The 20470-nt window shown below is 44.4% G+C and overlaps 1 protein-coding gene across 1 annotated transcript in view; it reads left to right on the top strand.

The window, feature by feature from the left end:
• Positions 1-3107: 3107 nt before the first annotated feature.
• LOC141148661 (neuronal-specific septin-3-like) overlaps positions 3108-20470 on the top strand; it is a 201956-nt gene continuing 184593 nt past the window's right edge. The window contains exon 1 of the mRNA XM_073636293.1: positions 3108-3438. Within this exon, the coding sequence (XP_073492394.1) occupies positions 3384-3438 (55 nt within the window). The 5' untranslated portion in view covers positions 3108-3383. The remainder of the gene's footprint in view (positions 3439-20470) is intronic.

Here is a 20470-nt window from a genome sequence, read left to right as displayed (position 1 = left end):
CACTGCTCTACTGACACCGTCCTCTGCTCTACTGACACCAACCTCTGCTCTGCTGACACCATCCACTGCTCTACTGACACCGTCCTCTGCTCTACTGACACCGTCCTCTGCTCTACTGACACCATCCACTGCCCTACTGACACCGTCCTCTGCTCTACTGACACCGTCCTCTGCTGTACTGACACCGTCCTCTGCCCTACTGACACCATCCACTGCTCTACTGGCACCATCATCTGCTCTACTGACACCATCCTCTGCTCTACTGACACCATCCTCTGCCCTATTGACACCATCCACTGCCCTACTGACACCATCCTCTGCCCTACTGACACCGTCCTCTGCTCTACTGACACCATCCTCTGCTCTACTGACACCATCATCTGCTCTACTGACACCGTCCTCTGCTCTACTGACACCATCCACTGCCCTACTGACACCGTCCTCTGCTCTACTGACACCATCCTCTGCTCTACTGACACCGTCCTCTGCTCTACTGACACCGTCCTCTGCCCTGCTGACACCATCCACTGCTCTACTGGCACCATCATCTGCTCTACTGACACCATCCTCTGCCCTATTGACACCATCCACTGCCCTACTGACACCATCCTCTGCCCTACTGACACCGTCCTCTGCTCTACTGACACCGTCCTCTGCTCTACTGACACTGTTCACTGCCCTACTGACACCGTCCTCTGCTCTACTGACACCATCCACTGCTCTACTGACACCGTCCTCTGCTCTACTGACACCGTCCTCTGCTCTACTGACACTGTCCTCTGCTCTACTGACACCATCCTATGCTCTACTGACACCATCCTCTGCTCTACTGACACCGTCCTCTGCTCTACTGACACCGTCCTCTGCCCTGCTGACACCATCCACTGCTCTACTGGCACCATCCACTGCTCTACTGGCACCATCATCTGCTCTACTGACACCATCCTCTGCTCTACTGACACCATCCTCTGCCCTATTGACACCATCCACTGCCCTACTGACACCATCCTCTGCCCTATTGACACCATCCACTGCCCTACTTACACCGTCCTCTGCTCTACTGACACCGTCCTCTGCTCTACTGACACCATCCTCTGCTCTACTGACACCGTCCTCTGCTCTACTGACACCGTCCTCTGCCCTGCTGACACCATCCACTGCTCTACTGGCACCATCCACTGCTCTACTGGCACCATCATCTGCTCTACTGACACCGTCCTCTGCTCTACTGACACCATCCACTGCCCTACTGACACCATCCACTGCTCTACTGACACCCTCTGCTCTACTGGATTCATTCCTAAAAGCACATAATATAACTGGGTACTGACATTTATAGGTAAAGTTGATCCAGGGAAAATCTGATTGCCTCTCAGGGGATCAGGAAGGAATTTTTTCCCCTGCTGTAACAAATTGGATCATGCATTTCTGGGGTTTTTCTCCTTCCCCTGGTTCAACTGTTGGTATAGGCTTGTGTATATGGGATTGTATGATATTTTTTATTTATTTATTTATTTATTTATTTTATGGTTGAACTGGATGGACTTGTGTCTTTTTTCAACCTGACTATGTAAATGACACCATCCTCTGCCTGAGGGCCATGTGAAGCAGGCAGTTTATTTGCAGTGATTTTTTTTTTAAACAGTTAAAAAAAGCCATAGATTTTTTCTATTGAATGTTCTATATAATTGCTATAGAACAGTGAATTGTAGCTCAGATGCTTAATGATCGAACAACATATCATGTCAGCAACACTCTAATGCCGCGTACACACGGTCGGATTTTCCGCCGTAAAATGTTCGATGGGAGCTTGTTGTCGGAAATTCCGACCGTGTGTAGGCTCCATCAGGCATTTTCCATTGGAATTTCCGTCACACAAAACTTGAGATCTGGATCTCAAATTTACCGACAACAAAATCCGTTGTCGTAAATTCCGATCGTGTGTACACAATTCCGACGCACAAAGTTCCACGCATGCTCGGAATCAAGCAGAAGAGCCGCACTGGCTATTGAACTTCATTTTTCTCAGCTCGTCGGCTAGTTTAACCTGTAGCAACGACTAATCACTAGCGGTTAAACTGCTATTGTCATTGTTATTATTAGCAATATTATTATTATATTATAATAATAAACTACTATTTTTATTAAGATGTATTATTATTATTATTATTATTATTATTATTATTTTATTCATTCATTATTTTATTATATTTTTTATTATTATTTAATTGTATTGCTACATTTTGTTTAAAGACCTGAAGTTATTTTATTATAAATTCCCTACTATTATTATTATTATTATTATTATAATATTAATAATACATTATTTACTCATGATTAATATTATTATTATTATTATTCCTTATTTTTGATTTCATTTATTTTATTGCTCCATTTTGTTTCAAGACCTGAGGGTACTAGGAGGAGGTTGATAAGTATAAAAACGCACTAATACACTTGGGGACAAAAAGCTTGCACTCCTGACCCAAAAGGAGCATATGTACTTTTTGGCACAACAAGCAGCAGCACATCATTGAGGTAGGAATGGGCCCCATAGAATATACTTGAAATCTTCTTTCCGAGCACTTTTGAGCTTCTGGAAATGCGCAACAAATTTGCTCAGATGTGGATGGGGGGCTTAGCTACAAATCACTAAAGGAGATCCATTTGTTAGCAGAACGCACCAACCTGTAGCAGCGACCAATCACTAGCGGTTAAACTTCTAGTTACAAATCAATGGCGTTAGCGGTTAAATGCTGCTACAACATTGCCCGTCTGACATGCAGCTAGCTTACTAATGTTTTCTTGTCCAAAGAAAATACATTTTTTTTTACCCCCAAGGAATGGAGAGGGTTAAGAAGAAAGCTTTGGATTTGGCAAAAAATACCCCCCCATCCACTCTGCTCTAACCCTCCTAACTTCCAGATGTGCACATCAAATAAGTCATAGAAAAAGGGAGAGAGAGAGAAAAAGCGAGAGAGAGAGAGAGAGAGAGAGAGAGAGAGAGAGAGAGAGAAGGGGGATTCCTAAAAGGTATTTGAGAGGAGGGGAGGCTGGATGTAACTGATCCCACTCCGGAGTAGGAGGGATCAGTCTGCCCCTGCCTCCCTCCACTTTCTCACTCTGCACTGGATTTTTAAATGTAAAGCAGTCAGGACTCGGGTGCAGTCTCCCAAGTGCTGAGGAGCAAAAAAGGAACTTTTACTGTACGCTTTTGTTATCTCGGGGAGGGGGGCTCATTCTCTTTACAGTCCCTCCGCCATCTTGCCGCCACTTTGCTCAGCCCTGCGCACAGTCCATGTGGAGGTTTTGTCTAGTTTGGCCCCAGCTCTAAATCTTGACCGCAAGAGGGGCTTTTCGTGACGGCCAAGGAAAGGGTGAAAATGACGCACTTATCCGTCAACGATCACTTGGAAGGGATCCTCTCCGATTTTGAAGGTAAGAGGGATGTCCTAGTGTTCTAAGACACTAATTGGTTTTGATTGGGTAAATTTGATGTGCAATTTGATCAGTAGGAGCCTCTGCTTGAAACGCCGTAGGTGTCAGTTTTCGTAAACCGCTAGAGATATCTATCACTACTAATTTCGGTCATCTAGATTTGGCTACGGCAGTTTGCCGGCTTTTGTGGAACCATGAATCGCACCCTGTTGGGGCTTGTAGTTCCTCCATGACAATTTAGGAGCAGTGGGCAATTTTGTATAGAGCAGATGCTGTTTGGGCTTAGGAGACCATAGAATCTGTACATGGTGGGAAATTTCTGTTTTTAATGGTCATATAACTTTGGAGGCTTGTAGTTCAACACCAGGCTTGGGTCTCTGGGCAATGTGGTGTAAATCAGACATTGAATGGGCATAGTGTTTTTTTTGTTTTTTGTTTTTAGAGGAGACACTAGAACCTGGACGTGGTGGAAACTTTTTAAATGGTTGTATGACTTTCAAGGCTTTTCGTTCCACACCAGGTTTGGATCTTTGGGCAGTTTGGTGTAGATAAGACTATGATTGGGTTTGGGGTTCATAGAGGAGACACCAGAACCTTTACATGGTGTGAAACAACTATTTTAATGGGTATATAGCTTTGGAGGCGTGTAGTTCCACACCCATTTTGGCTTTATGGGCTATTTGGTGTAGTTTGGATGGTGATAGGCCTTGGGCTGTTGCCAAAATTGTACATGGTGGAAACGGCTATTTTTGCTTGTTGGATGACTTTGGGGCTTTTAGGTCTACACTAGGTTTGAAGCTTTGGACAATGTAGTGTAGATCTGACAGTGACTGGGCTTTGGGTTTTTCTTAAGAGGAGACCCCAAAACCTGTACATGGTGGGAAGCGACCAGTTTTTAAGGGTTGGATGACTTTAGGGCTTGTAGGTTTGAAGCTATGGACAATGTGGTGTAGATCTGACAGTGACTACTGGTCTTATGTTTTCTTTTGCAAGAGGAGACCCTGAAACCTGTACATGGTGGGACGTGACTATTTTTTAAGGGTTGAATGACTTTAAGGGCTTGTAGTTCCACACCAGGTTTGGAGCTATGGACGATTTGGTGTAGATCTGACTGGGACATAGAGCTTTTTTTAAGAGGAGATCCCAAAGCCTGTACATGGTGGGAAACGACAATTTTTTACGGTTTGGATGACTTTTGGGCTTGTAGTTCTACACCAGGGTTGAAGCTATCGGCATTTTGGTGTAGATGAGGTGGGGATTGGGTTTAGGGTTGTTACAGAGGGAACACCCGAACCTGTACATAGTGGGAAACCACTGCTTAAAACTTTGTTTGACTTTGGGGGGTTATAGTTCAACACCTGGTTTGGAACTATGAACAATTTGGTGTAGACCAGATGGTGGTAGGACTTAGGGTTGTTTTGGGCACACCAGAACCTGTAAAAAGATAATTCTTTAGCCATTGTCTAATTTTTTTAAGCAATACACCCATATATTTAAGACTGACAGTTAGCCTGTGTTTCATGTTGAAAAGTGATATCCTCAGTTCTCATCCTTTAATATCCCAAAATATGATCATTTTAGCATATGGCACTATGTCATCAGACCTATCCTCATACTAGTCTGACAGTGATTTCATAAACTTTTCCAGCTGTTCTAATCAACCATTCATCCAATTACCGTGCTTTGCTTTCTACGCTGAGCACACGCACCCAGACAAACAGTTGTCCCAACTGGTCAAGTTTCTCCATATCATGCCATCGTTGATGCCAATGTATGGACAGATGTTTATAAAAGGCACCAGCAGATGGCAGGATTTGGGGTTAGAGGTCGAGCTGGGCAGCTAATGACATGATGAATAGGATATGAGACTGAGGTCATCAGCAACAGTGTGCCTATTGAGTAGATGCACGTTCTACTGCGCCAGTGGGACCAGCTGTGACCTGTAGTTCCTTAGGAATGTGAGTGAGCAGCATAGGGGCATGCTGGCTATTAAGGACACATGGCATTTGTGCACTGTGTCTGCGTTTAGGTGGCGGTTTCCTCCCACAAGTCACAAATGTAGGAATCAAATAAAAAAAGTGTTCCGAAAAGTCCTATGTACTGTGGGTTGACAGAAGGCATGGATTGGCCCAACTTGTGAGATTTATTTTTTTATTCATTACAGGTACTTATATAGCGTCATCAATTTACAGATCACTTTACATACGTATATACTGTACATTCAGATCAGTGCCTGGCGTTGAGGAGCTTACAATCTAAGGTCCCTAACTCACATACCAGGGCCAATTTAGACAGGAGCCAATCAACCTTCCTTCCATCATAACGCCTAGAAAATCAGAAAGATTTTACTTTTAAATAATTCTCGCTTCAACTTCACATAGCCACACAGAAATATAAGAGGTCTTGCAGCTTCCCCCCCTGCAGCTCCACATTAACAGATCCCTAATAATAGTGATCCTTCGCCAGGCAGCTTGCCAGGGGGGATTAAAGATGGCATCAAATGGCAAAGATCAGATCTTCGAGGGGCTCAAAATAGATGAGGAACTTTTTTTTTTTATTTACTTTTTTTTTAAACACTTAAATGTTTTAGTTTTTTCATTTTAAAATAAGTAAATGAATAAATAAATAAAATAGAAAAATAAATCAATAAATCAATAAAATTGTATGTAGTCATCCTTCCCTTTCTGTGCCCCATATTCCCGATTGACGGGGACCTTGCCAGGTTTTCAAAACCATCCTTGATTTTCTATAGGATTTTACCACTTTCATTTGCACCGTTTGCTAATGGGTGTTTTGTCACGTGTTAATGTGCATTACAATAAGTCAGCCCATTATAACCAATTGGCTTCTGACACATCAAGGCATCCCAAAAACTGGACGTGTTGGGAATTTTTTAGCGCAACACAATATGGTGCGTTACTGTGCGTTGCAGCACATTGCAACATGTGTGCATTGTCTTAGTGTGATGGGGGGGGCTATTCATAACGAATGGCATTACAACGCAGCAACTCACAACCGTTAACGCAAGTGCTCCTGCAACACATAGATGTCACTTGGCTCCTATATTATAGTGGGTTCATGCTCCAACAGGACGTTATTGTGTGCAGGTTGAATGATTGTCAATGCAGCGCATGCAATGTGCGTTGCCGAGCGTTCCAATGCTGAACAGCACCGTAACACGTCAAAGCAAGTAATGTGCATTGATGTGCATTGCAATAACACACCAGTTAATACGTGTACCGCTACAACGCATAGATATCATTCAGATGACATGTCCCCAGATGACGTCTTATATGACGAAACGCGTTGGTCGGAGCCTACGCACGCAAAGTTGCCAAGCTTCTTTAGATTTGGAATTTTTGCTGTAAATCCTGGGATTGTGATTATCTATGCACATATCTGTTTTTACCATGAGTAGATTTTGCACTTTTATTAATGCTTTTAGCCAAATTTACACTATGTGGTTTCCTTTGCTTTGATTCCATGTGGATATTCTCGCGTGTTCATTCATTTCAATGGGCTACCCTGTGAGAAACATGCAAAAGAAGTCCTTGATACGTTTTGCAAAATCACAGCACACCGAACTGCACGGTGTCATGTGTTTTGGTGTGCAAAAACACGCATATTAGCAGATGCATGGGGGTGCCTATAAGAATTATGGGCACCACCATGTGTCTGTTGAAGGGCAGCACTTTTTGGTGCATTGTGGGAAAGTGCGCAATTCTGCACGCATTCCTGTCACATTTAGAGTGTGAACGAAAAGGACGTTATTGCGTGCAGATTGAATGATTTAGATCCAGTCTGTCTCTCTGTGTCTAGCAGAATTTCCGAGGAATTATTATTATTATACAGGATTTATATAGCGCCAACAGTTTACGCAGCGCTTTACAATATAAAAAGGAGACAATGCAGTTATAATACAATAAAATACAAGAGGATTAAGAGGGCTCTGCTCAGAAGAGCTTACAATCTAAAAAGAATTCAGTGGAAATGGGGAAAAAAGGGGCACCAGTGTCACTTCACAAGTGAAGGCCCATTAGAGTGTCGCAGAATCTTACGCAACAATGTAGCAACTGCTTTTCACTTTTTAACAAACCTGCTGCTGAGTAATCAGCAGTGGAAAACCTCTGTTCATGAACAGTAATGTACAGAAAATGATGTTTGAAATCTTTGAAAATCTTGCAAAACAGAAAAGCGTTGAGTCCAAAATAATCTCTGTCTGGTAAGATTTGGGACATTTCGTGATTAAAAATAAAAGTATTGAGTATTTTTTAGCGGGAGCACCTTTATAGAGATTTATAGATCAGCCCACAAGGGGGAGATTTGTGTTTCACTGCAATCACTCAGCTTCCCTGCTTTCAACATAACCTGTCACACTGGGATCTATAGACATTCGATCGTCACCTGATCCAGGCCAGTCTGATGTGTCCATCCCAATTTCTCCATTATAAATTATATATATGTCCTTTTATATTTTTTGTCCTTTTTTTCCCCATAAATAGAGCTTTCTTTTGGTGGTATTTGAACACCTCTGCGGTTTTTATTTTTTGCCCTAGAAACAAAACAAATAAAGCGACAATTTTGAAAAAAAAAAAATTTATTTTTATTTTTGCTATAAGACAAATTTAAAAAAATAAATATAATATAAATATAATAAATATAAATATAATAAACAAATATAAAAAAAATAAAAAAAAAAAACGAATTTCTTCATCATTGCAGGCCACTATGTATTCTGCTACATATTTTTGGTAAAAAAAAAATCCCAATAGGTGTATATTGATTGGTTTGCGCAAAAGTTTTAGCGTCTACAAACTATGGGATATTTTTACGGAATTTTTATTTATTTTTAATTTATTTTTTACTAGTAATGGCGGCAATCGGTGACTTAAAGCGGGACTGCGATATTGCTGCGGACAAATCGGACACTAACTGACATTTTATAGGTTACCAGTGAAACTAATAAAGTGATCAGTGTTAAAAAAAATTTGCACTGTCACTGTACTAATGACACTGACAGGGAAGGGGTTAACATCAGGGGCGATCAAAGGGTTCAAATGTGTTCCTAGGTAGTGCTTGCTAACTGTGTGTGGGGGGGAGGTGCTTGTACTGTGGGAAGGCAGTGATTCCGTGTTCCTCATCGAGTCCGCCAGACCTGCTGATTGGCTGCCGCTGTGCTTCTGTGCGCACCCCAGACTCGGAAAGTGCGAAATCACGTACAGGTATGTGATTTTTGCACAGGAGAGCCATATATGTACTGTATGCGGTCGGCAAGCGGTCAAAGCTGAACTCCGCGATAAGTAAATATTGTCTAAGTACATTGTCCTGTGTATTCTTCTTGGATCTCGGAGTGCTTTATGTATTTATTATAGATCTGTGCAGTAATCCAGAATGAGACTACCTGTAATAAAGACCGCTCACTGCTGCCCTCTCTCCTTGTGCAGGGGGACTGGTCTTGTCTCCGCCCCCTCCTGCTGTTTCTGTGTTAATTGTCACTTGCTGGGCTCCTCCCACAGCTCAGTTCTGCACAGGCTGTATACAGCACAGTGATGATGTCACTGCTACTTTTACAAGTTTATATCTGGGTTGGCCAAGGAATTTGGTGCACACAAAGTGGAATTGTATGCTTTTATGGCTATTGAGGAATGCATTTCAATAAATGTTTTTGTGCCCGGGGTTCTGCTTAAAATATATACCACGCTGAAAGCGTTACTGTATACCCGACACTGTTTCTAAAATCTTACATAACACAACTTGTGTGCTTAGCGGCCGTTTACGAAGAAAGAAACATTTTGTAAGATCAAAGCGAATAAACCGCCGTCCGCCTTTAGTTTATTTTCTTTATTGTTTTACCACAACATTTATTATCTGATAATCGGGTGATCTTGATTTTTTAATGACCGTGCGTAGGTGGCCGTTTCCTGGCCGTGTGAACCTGTGTATGTTTTCTTATGAGAACGTCTTTTATTTCGTCTCTTTCATCCCGCTCAAATGAGATATTTTGTGGATAGATTACAGAGGGAGATTATTATCACATCTGGAACAAAGTTTGTGTAAGGCGGAACGCGGATGTTTCTCAGAGTCGGAAACATTGTTATTTTTTTTTTTTTTTTTTTATGGGGTATAGAACTTCATAAGATACACAGAAGTTGATGAAGTAATCGTTTATTTCCCGGTTATTACCATGAGGGCATGTTCATTTCAGTGCCGTCTAGAATGTTCTCAACCACCGGGCCATGGCCCATTGCCAGGCCATGGCCTCCCATCTCATGGTGCTCCAGCAAGCTGCAGAACCCTTAAACCTCCTATATTGCCTCTCAGCTCCCTTAGTGCCCCTCAACCTCCCATAGGGGCCCACAGTGCCCGCAGGCCCCCGGAGAGCCCTTGGTCTCCACAGTGCCCCCTCCAACTTCCCACAGTGCCTCCCAGCTCCTATAGTGTCCCCTAACCTCCCATGAGAGCCCTCATGTTCCATAGTGCCTCCTCAACATCCAACAGTGCCTCCCAGCTCCTATAGTGTCCCCGAACCTCCCATGAGAGCCCTCATGTTCCATAGTGCCTCCTCAACATCCAACAGTGCCTCCCAGCTCCCTTAGTGCCCCTCAACCCCCCCATGGTGGCCCCCAAGCCCCCCGGGAGCTCTAAGTCTCCACAGTGCCCCCTCCAACTTCCGACAGTGCCTCCCAGCTCCTATAGTGTTCCCTAACCTTCCATAATGGCCCACAGTGCCCCCAGGCCCAATGAGAGCCCTCAGCTTTCATAGTGCTCCCCCCAACATCCAACAGTGCCTCCCAAATAATAAAGTGTCCCTCAACCTACCATAGTGGCCCACAGTGCCCCCAGGCCCCCTGAGATCCCTCAGTCTCCACAGTGCCCCCTTAACTTCCCATAGTGCCTCCCAGCTCCTATAGTGTCCCCCTACTTCCCATAGTGGCCCGCAGTGCAATCAAGCCCCACGAGAGCCCTCAGCATTCATAGTGCCTCCCACAGAGCTGCCCAGCTCAGCATAGCGCCCCCTCCAACCTCACATAGTGGCCCACAGTGTCCCCAGGCCCAATGAGAGTCCTCAGCCTCCACCGTCCCCCTAATCTTCTGCAGAGCCTCCAGCCCTCAATAGTACCCTCAACATCCAACAATGTCCCACAAAGCCCCCCAACCTTCTACAGTGTCCCCCTCCCCCCACCCTCCTCCAAAAACCTCATCCCCTACAGGGCCACCAAGTCTACTGCAGAGTCCTCAAACCCCCTCCAGAACCTTCACCCCCCCCCCCTCTCCACAGTGCCTCTAGCCTGCTGGAGAGCCTCCAAGCCCACAATAGTGCCCCCAACCTCCAACAGTGTCCCTCAGTGCCCCACAACCTCCTACAGTGCTCCCCAGCATGCTCCCAATGATTGGGAGCCGTCAGGGCTGGCTCCCATAAATGTTACCAATATGACTGCCAATCACAGTGGTCCCATGACCGGGCAGTCCTTCCCACCCCCCAGGTGAAGAGACCCTGTTAAAGGGATGTTGTGGCTGGGCGGGAAGGGGTTCAATTTGAATGGCAACCCCAACACACAAAGTAGCTGGATGCAAAATTCACGGCTGAACAGTGCTTGCAACCAATCAGATGCAGGCACTGTTCACATGTATTCTGATAGCTATGGGGGCGGCAGTCAAGAGTACAATAGCCGACATTGCAGATTCGTCCATCCTTACACTTTAGTGTGGATGGGGGAATCAAGTGATTTTTCTCATTCAGCTGGTGGGGATTAATAAGGAAAATCTTGTCGTACATGGCCTTTCAGTTGTCATGTGACTAGGGTTACCTTTAGGAGAAATTTAAGATCTAAGGCCTTATTCACACCAGCTGGCCAATGTTGCTCAACGCAGTCCCAATATAAGGTCGAGTCAACATGAAATCCTGCAGTGTATGGCCAGCTTTAATCCCTTTTGGTTGTCATGTGACTAGAGATACCTTTAGGGGAAATTAAGGAACTAAGGGCTTGTTGCACCAGCTGTCCAATGCTGCTCAAGGCAGTAACAGCGTAAGGTCAAGTCAACTTGAAATCTTAAATTGTAAGGCCAGCTTTAAACACTTTTGGTTGTCATGTGACTAGGGATACTTTTAGAGGAAATTAAAAATCGAAGGGCTTGTTTATACCAGCTGGCCAGTTTTGCTCAACGCAGTTCCAGCGTAAGGTCAAGTCAACTTGCCCGATGCCCTATCGCTTGGGTTTGCACCAATGTGCTGTATTAGTGTGTGTTGAAAAAATTAGGACATGATGAATGAGCCCCAAAGTATGTTATAATTTGCAGCTGCACAATCGTAGCCTCGCTCTTCGAGCTTCATGTTTGTCCTTCATTGTGTTCCTCTACAAACACTGATTGTGTACAGAAATCAGAGGATTTAGGTTGCATTGGATGTCTTCTTTTGTCCACCCCTCGCTGTTTGTCTAAAGTTTGGCTCACACTTTCCCTTCCCCCTCCACACATTGGCTGTTGATAAGCACAGGCACTGAGGTTTTCTGGTGGTAAAAGACAACAAGGACCAAACATTCCCCACTTCAAATGCCATTTGTAAATACCGACATGAAAGGGGGCCAAAGTGTTGCCAGTGGCTAAGCACTGAGTGGTGATACAATGGTTTCCTGGCCTGGTGTCCACACCTAGATAATGCAGTGTGTGTGTGTTCTGGAGAATGTCAGGAAGTCAGAGGAACAATTGTCACTTCTCCTGTTAGTGTCTTCTGGATGTATAGAAACATATCTGCGGACTTCAGCTAAAGGAACATTGGCCATGCAAGATTGATGTAACCAACCAATGTCATCTTTGACAGTGGTCATCAGGACAAGAAGTGAAGGGAAGCTTCTTGGTGAGTATCCAGCTAACACAGAAACTTGACAGGGGTTCTAGAACTCTTCCCTGCTATTGGGTGGAGACCTTTTATGAGCAAACCCATCACAGGATGGAACTAATTGAACCCAACGCCTTATGCCGTGTACACACGGGCGGACTTTTCGGCATCAAAGGTCCCACGGTCTTTCCGATGGACTTTTGACGGACTTTCGAATGAACGGACTCGGCTACACACGATCACACCAAAGTCAGACGGTGCGACCGGACTAAAATAAGGAAGTTCATAGGAAGTTCATAGCCAGCAGCCAATACCTACCCTAGCGTCGGTTTTCGTCCGTTGGACTAGCATACAGACGAACGGATTTCTCGATAGGAACTGGGTCTGGTGGAGTTCCGGCGGAAAGATTTGAAACATGTTCCAAATCTAAAGTCCATCTGATTTTCGACCGAAAAAGTCAGCTGCAGGTCCGATGAAGCCCACACACGGTCGGATTGTCCGACGGATTCGTCCCGTCGGACCAGTCCGGTCGAAAAGTCCGCCCGTGTGTACACGGCATAAGAAGGAGAGAGAGAGAAGTTCAGAAGACGAGAAACCTACCTAATGGAATGGCTGGTGTTGGAAGGTGCGATGTTGGAACTTGCCTAGAGGAGGGCCATGAGTGTACATCCACTTTCCCATTTATAAGAGATAAAACCGTGCCAGGATGATAAAGCTCGCCATACACTTGTGAAATTTACCTTGAACGTTCATACAGAAATGCTCAAAAGCGTTCCTCAGCACTTGCTGACTGGCGTACATATCGAAACATCCCATCAGCAATTGGTTATTTCAAAATAATGGCTGCAGCTGCATCCATTATCTTGGTACCACACTTTTCAGCTGGTGATTGGCTGTCTTGTGAAAGTGATCCTTTTACAGCATTGTGAAGGCCGGCCCTCCTCTCCAGCCACCGCCTGCTGTGGTTCTCAGACTCTACTGTTCCTCAAATTCTGTGGAAAGCGACCTGGGATGGCTTCACACACTTCATCTGTGACAAATGAAGCCAGAAGCGATAATGATTTAATTACTTCCAGTCTTTGAGATGCCATTCCCTGGATGTTATAGTCAGTGAACAGCTAATCAAGCACAATCTTTGCTTGGTTAGCTGCTTTGGAGCACAGGGGAGACATCAGGGGTCTAATAGACTCCAGGATGTAAATGCTACATGAATTATCTGCCCTTACTCAAGACCCAGAAGTGCTAGCATGGTGTTTTTCAAAGCGGTTTCTCAGCAAAATAAAGCATAGAGACATGGATGGACAAGGGAGCTTGCTTTGAATATTGCAAATGAATTAAGTAGTGTTTTTAATTTGTGGTGCTAAGATGCAGTGTAAAAAATAAAGAAAAAAAAAATGTGAAGCACCTCCATCAACCCACACATAAATGCCATTATGTCTCTTGGTATTACATAAGCTTTGCAGTACAGCTGACTGGCTACTTGTGCTGCTTCTCTATTTCCCAGTCTGAGCTCTGCCGTACATGAATTGCAAGAAGCTGATACAAGGTCAAACTTATACTGGTTGTATTTAATATAAAATAAAATATATTATTTAATATTTTAAAAAAATATTTAATGATGTATTAATGAATACTGAGCTGTATTCATCTGTGTCTTTTATATCGGCTTTAAATGAAGAGCAGCAAAAAAGAGATAATGCTGCACCAGGCTTTCTCTAGCACTGGCCACATGTTTAAAGGCCTAGGCACATGTCACATGATCTCATTTAAAGGGGAGGGTCAGCCAGCTACCCTCTTCAGCAGAGATCACATGACCTAATGCCTAGGTCATACACCTGGGGCCAGCGCTAAAGGTAGCCTACGGCAGCATTTTCTCTAGGAAAATGTCATCCTCCAGTCATTGGCGATAACGTTGGCTGTATTGTACAACGCAGTTATCCCAACCCGTTACTTGTACAGATCGTGTTTTGTTTGGACAATATATGTAAATACATAAAATATGCCATAATCCAGTACACCAGGCATGTTTGTCCTACACAGAAATAAAAAAACGCTTTTACATTATAGAAAGGATTGACTCATGAGGGAGAATACAATGCATCTCTCAGCGCTGTGAGAGCACCATCCATCATGAAGTGATCACGCTCATTAATCTCTCTTAGGGGGAATCTCAACAGCTGCTACAGAGAAACATCAGAACTTTCCTTTATAGTCATGTTTGATAATAAGCAACACAACCAGCTACAGGGTGGGCTGTGATGTAGATGTAGCACCTTGGGGTTTAGTCCTTGAAGTTTACTTGCCGGAAATTGTCATCTTGGCTAATTGTTAGAGATCCATTGATTTCTCCATAAGTTTGACCTGGTTGCACTTTTCTCTTCTACCGCTAGCGGGCTGGGTACTTGGTGGTACTGGATATGAGAAGGGCAACGCAAGGTCAGATTTTGGGTATATGGGGCATCTCAGCCAATGGGCAGGGGTTTTCTTGAATCCCTTGGCTTGCTGGGAGAATGTATATATTTGGGTGGAGTCAGGTGATCACTGTTCTGTGCCACCTGGACTACTGTCTAGGTGGACATATGTTGTATTGCCCGGGCTGCTAGGCTGGAGATGGGGCCTATTCTGGGCACATCTGGCTGTGAGGCTGTCTGAGGGCATATCCAGAAGCAAGAGAGCAGCGCAGGGTTGGGATTGCGGCTTGCAGTCCAACCAGAAGTGACAGTTCTGCCGGCCAGAGAACCTGTCGTGGTCAGAGGTAGAGGGAAAGCTGTCGCCACTAAGGGGACCAATCACCTTAAAACCAGGGTCCACAGTCAGTAACTGAAGCAAGTACCGGAGCAGTATTCTCACCAACCGGGGACGGTGAAGAATCGGTAAACAGTGGGTATCAAGCCAGGGGCCCAGCCAGCGGAGGTGACACTTGCAGAGCAGCCTTGTGTGTCAAGCCAGGGATCGAGCAAGCCAGTGGGGTGAAGCTTGAGAGGTATCTTGAGTTCCAAGCTAGGGACCCAGCAGAGAAGTGGGGGTGACGTTTGAGGAAGATACCGCCCTGAAGATTGGAGGAACTCAAGGGATTCAGTGGCAGTGAATCATCTAGTCTAGTGAGAGAGAGACCGGGAGCTCAGTTGGCTGAAGAACTACAAGGAGCGATTGTAGTAAAAGAACTGTTATGCTTTTTATTAGGAACTGGTAAAGACTGGTGCCATGGGAGACAGCATTCCTGCATGTGCAGATATGGCATCTTGCTGAATGCCTTTCGCTGCATGGCTGTCCTATTGAAGTCTCGGAGTCCGCCAAATAATCTTGCAACTACCTAAGGATGTCCTGGCCCTAAACCTCTCTCCCCCAAAAAAGTTTGTTAAGAGAAATAAACTTTCTTTTGCATTCAAGAAGTGTCTGGCGCCCAATAACTTTAACTACTCTGCACCCACCATGCCTCACAACCCAACATAGACAGAAGGATGTCAGATGTTCTCATTAGATCAAAGGAGGCCTGGGACCTTGCTACATAAAGTATAGTTCCTTCCCCTTGAGCATATATTAGTTAGTGTTGCCGTTTTTTTTTCCAATAATATTTTATTGCAAGTGAATGAAGAGCAATACACAGCAGTGACATACAGTACACTATGTACATCAGTCTTCAATGACGAGCATATTTTAGTTCTGTTGTAAACATGGCAAGCATATAAAAATGAAACATTCATCGGTCTGAACTTCCACATAAAACCTGTAATGCCCTGTACACACGGTCGGATTTTCCAATGGAAAAAGCGCGATCGGATTGTGTTGTCGGAAATTCCGATCGTGTGTGGGCTCCATCAGATTTTTGTGTCGCTGTTACCATTAGTCAGTGTTGGAAGGGCAACGTGTCGAAGTGTATAGATGCTCCTCTGTCTCGGAGACAAGCTCGGTGGAGGTGGTCCTCCGAGTTGCATTCTGGGAAGAGGGTATTTATGGGACAGACGCCATGTTCTAGGGAGTTCGTTTTACAGCCACCTGCTGGCCCTCCTGGCCGACAGGTATGCGTTAAGGAGCTACCTTGTGGTCCTCCGATCGGGAGGCCCACGATGCTACGACGCAGGGGTGGGTCCAGAGGCTTGTCTGGGGCCTACCACCGCGGCCGAGGAATGGTCCTGAGCTGTCGGTCCTGTGTGACGAAGCTGGACGACCGGGGAGATCCAAGGGGAGGACCCGTCTTGGAGGGATCACGCAGCGTGCTGGTCTATAGAGGGGCCTGGTGACTCGGTTGCAGGACGTATCCAAAAGAAGTAATTATACAGCATAGTGTCGCCGGTTCGGCTTAAAGGTTCAGGCACTGTGACTGACTGTTCACTCCAGAAGATCTGATACATCCTGTGGCAGAGGATCTTCCAGATTTACCCCCCCCAAGTAAGTCTGTGGCAGAGACTTTAGATTCGTGCTGCGTACTGGCTGCTAGACCGGTGAGAGAGGCCTATCCAGACGAGCAAAGAGTGCATCCCATGAGGGGAACGCATTCCACATAATTATCTGAATTCTACCGAGACATTTGTCGCTAAGATCTTGTAAGAAGATATTTGAGTTTCTCCTGAAGGTTTCCTTTTCCGTCTCTTACCTGCTACTTCCTAAAGTTTGACTGTTTAATAAAGCATTGAAAATGTATTCCAGTGTAAACTCAACGGAACCCCTAGATCCGGTGCCGGTGAAACAGAGGGAAGCAAGGTGAAGGTAACAGACCAGCTTAAACCAGCAGCTCCACTGTAAGTGCTACATGTAATATAAACATTTTAAGGTATTGAATAGTACATTCATTTCTACCGACTGATACATCAACCCTAATGAAGGATGAAAGTGTGATGGAGGGATCTGTACCTGAAGGACAGACTTCTGAATGATGACATTACGGACCATACTGTGTATGATGTGGTTGCCCCATTGCACATTTAGATGATCCACTCCCAGCACTATAGATGCAAAGAATCATTTTTTATGACAAAGAATAGGGCCGTACTTCCTATAATCACCTTCGAAGAGCCCATGATTTTTTTTTTCCCATCCTCATATACAAGGCTGTGCTCTCCTGTCGGATAACAATCTGACATCTTTCCCCCTGTAGGGACAGGGATTGAAGCCATTCATTTTACAGAGGGCAAAGATGAAAAGGTGGCGATCTTTGCCAGGGGCGTGGTTCTGACAAAAGCGTGGGAGTCTTTTCATCCCGGGCCGGACAATACATGACTTGTGTTTGATGTAGAAGGGAAAATAATGTCCCACAGCACTTTTAATACATCAAGAATCCTTTTCTTTCTTTGCAAGCCTGTTTGCCATATTCCTGGCTTTATCTTTATTGTGGAGCTATTTGCTCAAAAAAAAAAAAAAAACAGTAAAGTTTGTTTACCAAGGTCACTTTTCAAAGGTAGAGAGAATGTACAGCCACCTGTATGGTGATCAGAAAGGTGAAAGTGTTGCCAAAAAGGCCATGACGTTTTATTTTAAGGGGACCAATGGATTGAGGTCAAGTGAGCCCTCTTATAATCATGGCCCCTTTGGGTCAATGAGGGCTGGTTTACATTGGTATTTGGGTTTCCCATTTTAAATGCTCTTGGAAAGAATTTAAAAATAAATGGAAAGCTGAACTGAATCTTACACAGTAATTTATATCATAGATGCTAATTGTCCTGTATTTGCCAGGACGGTCCCAGATATTGGAGTACAGTTCTGATGGTACTACCCTGTTTCCCCGAAAATAAGACCTAGCGTGATTGTTGGTGATGGCTGCAATATAAGCCCTACCCCCCAAATAAGCCCTAGTTAAAGTCCTTGTAGGTCTTATTTTCAGGGTAGGGCTTATTTTTGGAGAAACAGGGTAGGGCTTATTTGGGGGGTAGGGCTTATATTGCAGCCATCACCGACAATCACGCTAGGTTTTATTTTCGGGGAAACAGGGTATGAAACAAAGGCAGCTTTAAAGTTAATACAAACTCAATCACAAAAATATAGGCTGTAATGTACAGTATTTTAAAAAATGTAGGTACGATGGGACATAATTCCTTCCACTGACAACAAAAATGGCGTACTATTCCTCCCACTGACATCAACTATTTCTCCCCCTATTACCAAAGATCGGGCATTGTTTACTCCCACTGGGCACAGTTCGGCCCCTCCTAAAGTCTGAAGTACAGTAAACTGGCCCTTTCTTTAGAAAGTTTGGAGACCCCTGTATTACGCCTATGTTGAGCCATTGTAGCCAAGACATGGACATGACATGAAGAAAGGAAATTGGCAGAATGGAACTGACCCTCTTTTAAACACAAACTCCTCTGTCCCTCTTTCCTAGTAGTGGTGCCTACTAAACTGACTTCCAGCCTCTTAGGGGATCCCACAGGTTTGGCAAATACATCCTTGCACTGGTCCAAGCTGGAGCAATGGAATTATGGAAAAATTCCCATGCCTGGAATTCTTCTTTAACCAATCATTTTTGCACTGTATGCCAAGAGTATTTCCTTTGCCTACTTACTTTGTAATAAAAAGTGTTACTTTTGCTCCTCTCAGAAGGTTGGAAGGTACTATTTGAGGTAGCATTTCAGTTCTGGTGCCCCATACACCTGCCCGGTGATCAGCAGCTGCAGGAGCCGAATGCAAAGCCTTCCAGGAAACTGCTGCTCCCCTAAAGGTAGACAGTCCTTGCAAGTAGTGGTGCCTACTAAACTGACTTCCAGCCTCTTAGGGGATCCCACAGGTTTGGCAAATACATCCTTACATTGGTCCAAGCTGGAGCAATGGGATTATGGAAAAATTCCCATGCCTGGAATTCTTCTTTAACTAATCATTTTTGCACTGTATGACCAAGAGTATTCCCTTTGCCCACTTACTTTGTAATAAAAAGTGTTACTTTTCCTCCTCTCGGAAAGTTGGAAGGTACCATTTGTGGTAGCATTTCAGTTCTGGTGCCCCATACACCTGCCCGGTGATCAGCAGCTGCAGGAGCCGAATGCAAAGCCTTCCAGGAAACTGCTGCTCCCCTAAAGGTAGACAGTCCTTGCAACAATCGTCCCTTAAAATCCAAGGACCAATTCCTGCCACAGGAGAAGCACAGGAACTGGGGCAGCAGCTACAACAGTAGATTGAAACCTTGCACACCCAGCATGACATAACTGCAGAGAACTATCATTTCCCTTTAAAAATCTTTAAATCCCCAAATTGTTTTCCCAGAGCCCGCTATAAAAACACGGTTAAAATTGTCATTTTTTTTACACGCTTCAATTTCCTTTACAGTTTGTACATGGCGCTATCATGTAGCTGTCTTCATGGCTGCGGGCTGTACCTGTCCGCACTGGAAGTGCAGATACCAGCAGAGAAGTTGAAATATGAAGCGTAACCTGTCTGTGATGGAGAGCTCTGGGCAATCGGAGGACAGACATTGGCGGCTGTGCCCTGCTTTGTCAATCACAGCTCTGGCAGCTTACATGCACCTTGCTCAGCCCTTGTCAATCATTGCCTGTTTATAATTGCCCCATGTGATCTTTGCCTTGTAATCTGTTTTGGCCCCTTTTTGTTTTAGGGGCCCCTTGTAACCATTTTATTCTTGTAGGGACAGGAAAACCTGCAAAGAGGTGTAGTGAGTGTGGAATGTCAGAGGAGCTGAGCAAGGCTGTCACTTGGAAAGCAAGATTCTGGTGCTGGAAACCTTACTGAAACAACATTACAAATTTTGAAGTTGCATGCTAGCTTGACCCACACTCACCTCCCTATTGGCTAAATTCTGTAATGGCAGCTTAAGGGCCCATTCACACTTATGCACAACACATAGTAGCACACTTTCTCTTTGCGCACTGCATTGTGGTGCAGTATTATTCATTGTGATTGGCACCCCAATGCCTTGTACAGTAGCGTGTATAGAGCACCAAAATGCCCATACCATGCATTGTGGTGCGCTACATAGCTAAAAAAAGCATCATATGCATTTTTTTATCTATTGCAGTGTGTTGGCAATAGATTTTTTAAATAAATACATAACTTTATTAAAGATACCCCATCACCAACTTAAAAGTTGTACGTAAAAAGTACACAAAAATCAAGTATTTGAAATTTTTACATGCAGTGTTTTCTTTTCCATAAATCATTTTTAGTGTTATACCCTTTTACATTAGTGGTCAGAAGATAAGAGACTTCCTTGATTGGTGGTTAGTGTCATATCCCCTTACATTGATGGTTAGT

The sequence above is a fragment of the Aquarana catesbeiana genome, linkage group LG06 (genome assembly GCF_042186555.1).
Source record: "Aquarana catesbeiana isolate 2022-GZ linkage group LG06, ASM4218655v1, whole genome shotgun sequence".
Lineage (NCBI taxonomy): Eukaryota > Metazoa > Chordata > Amphibia > Anura > Ranidae > Aquarana > Aquarana catesbeiana.
Note: the sequence above shows the minus strand (reverse complement) of the source record. Positions and strands in the feature narration are given on the sequence as shown.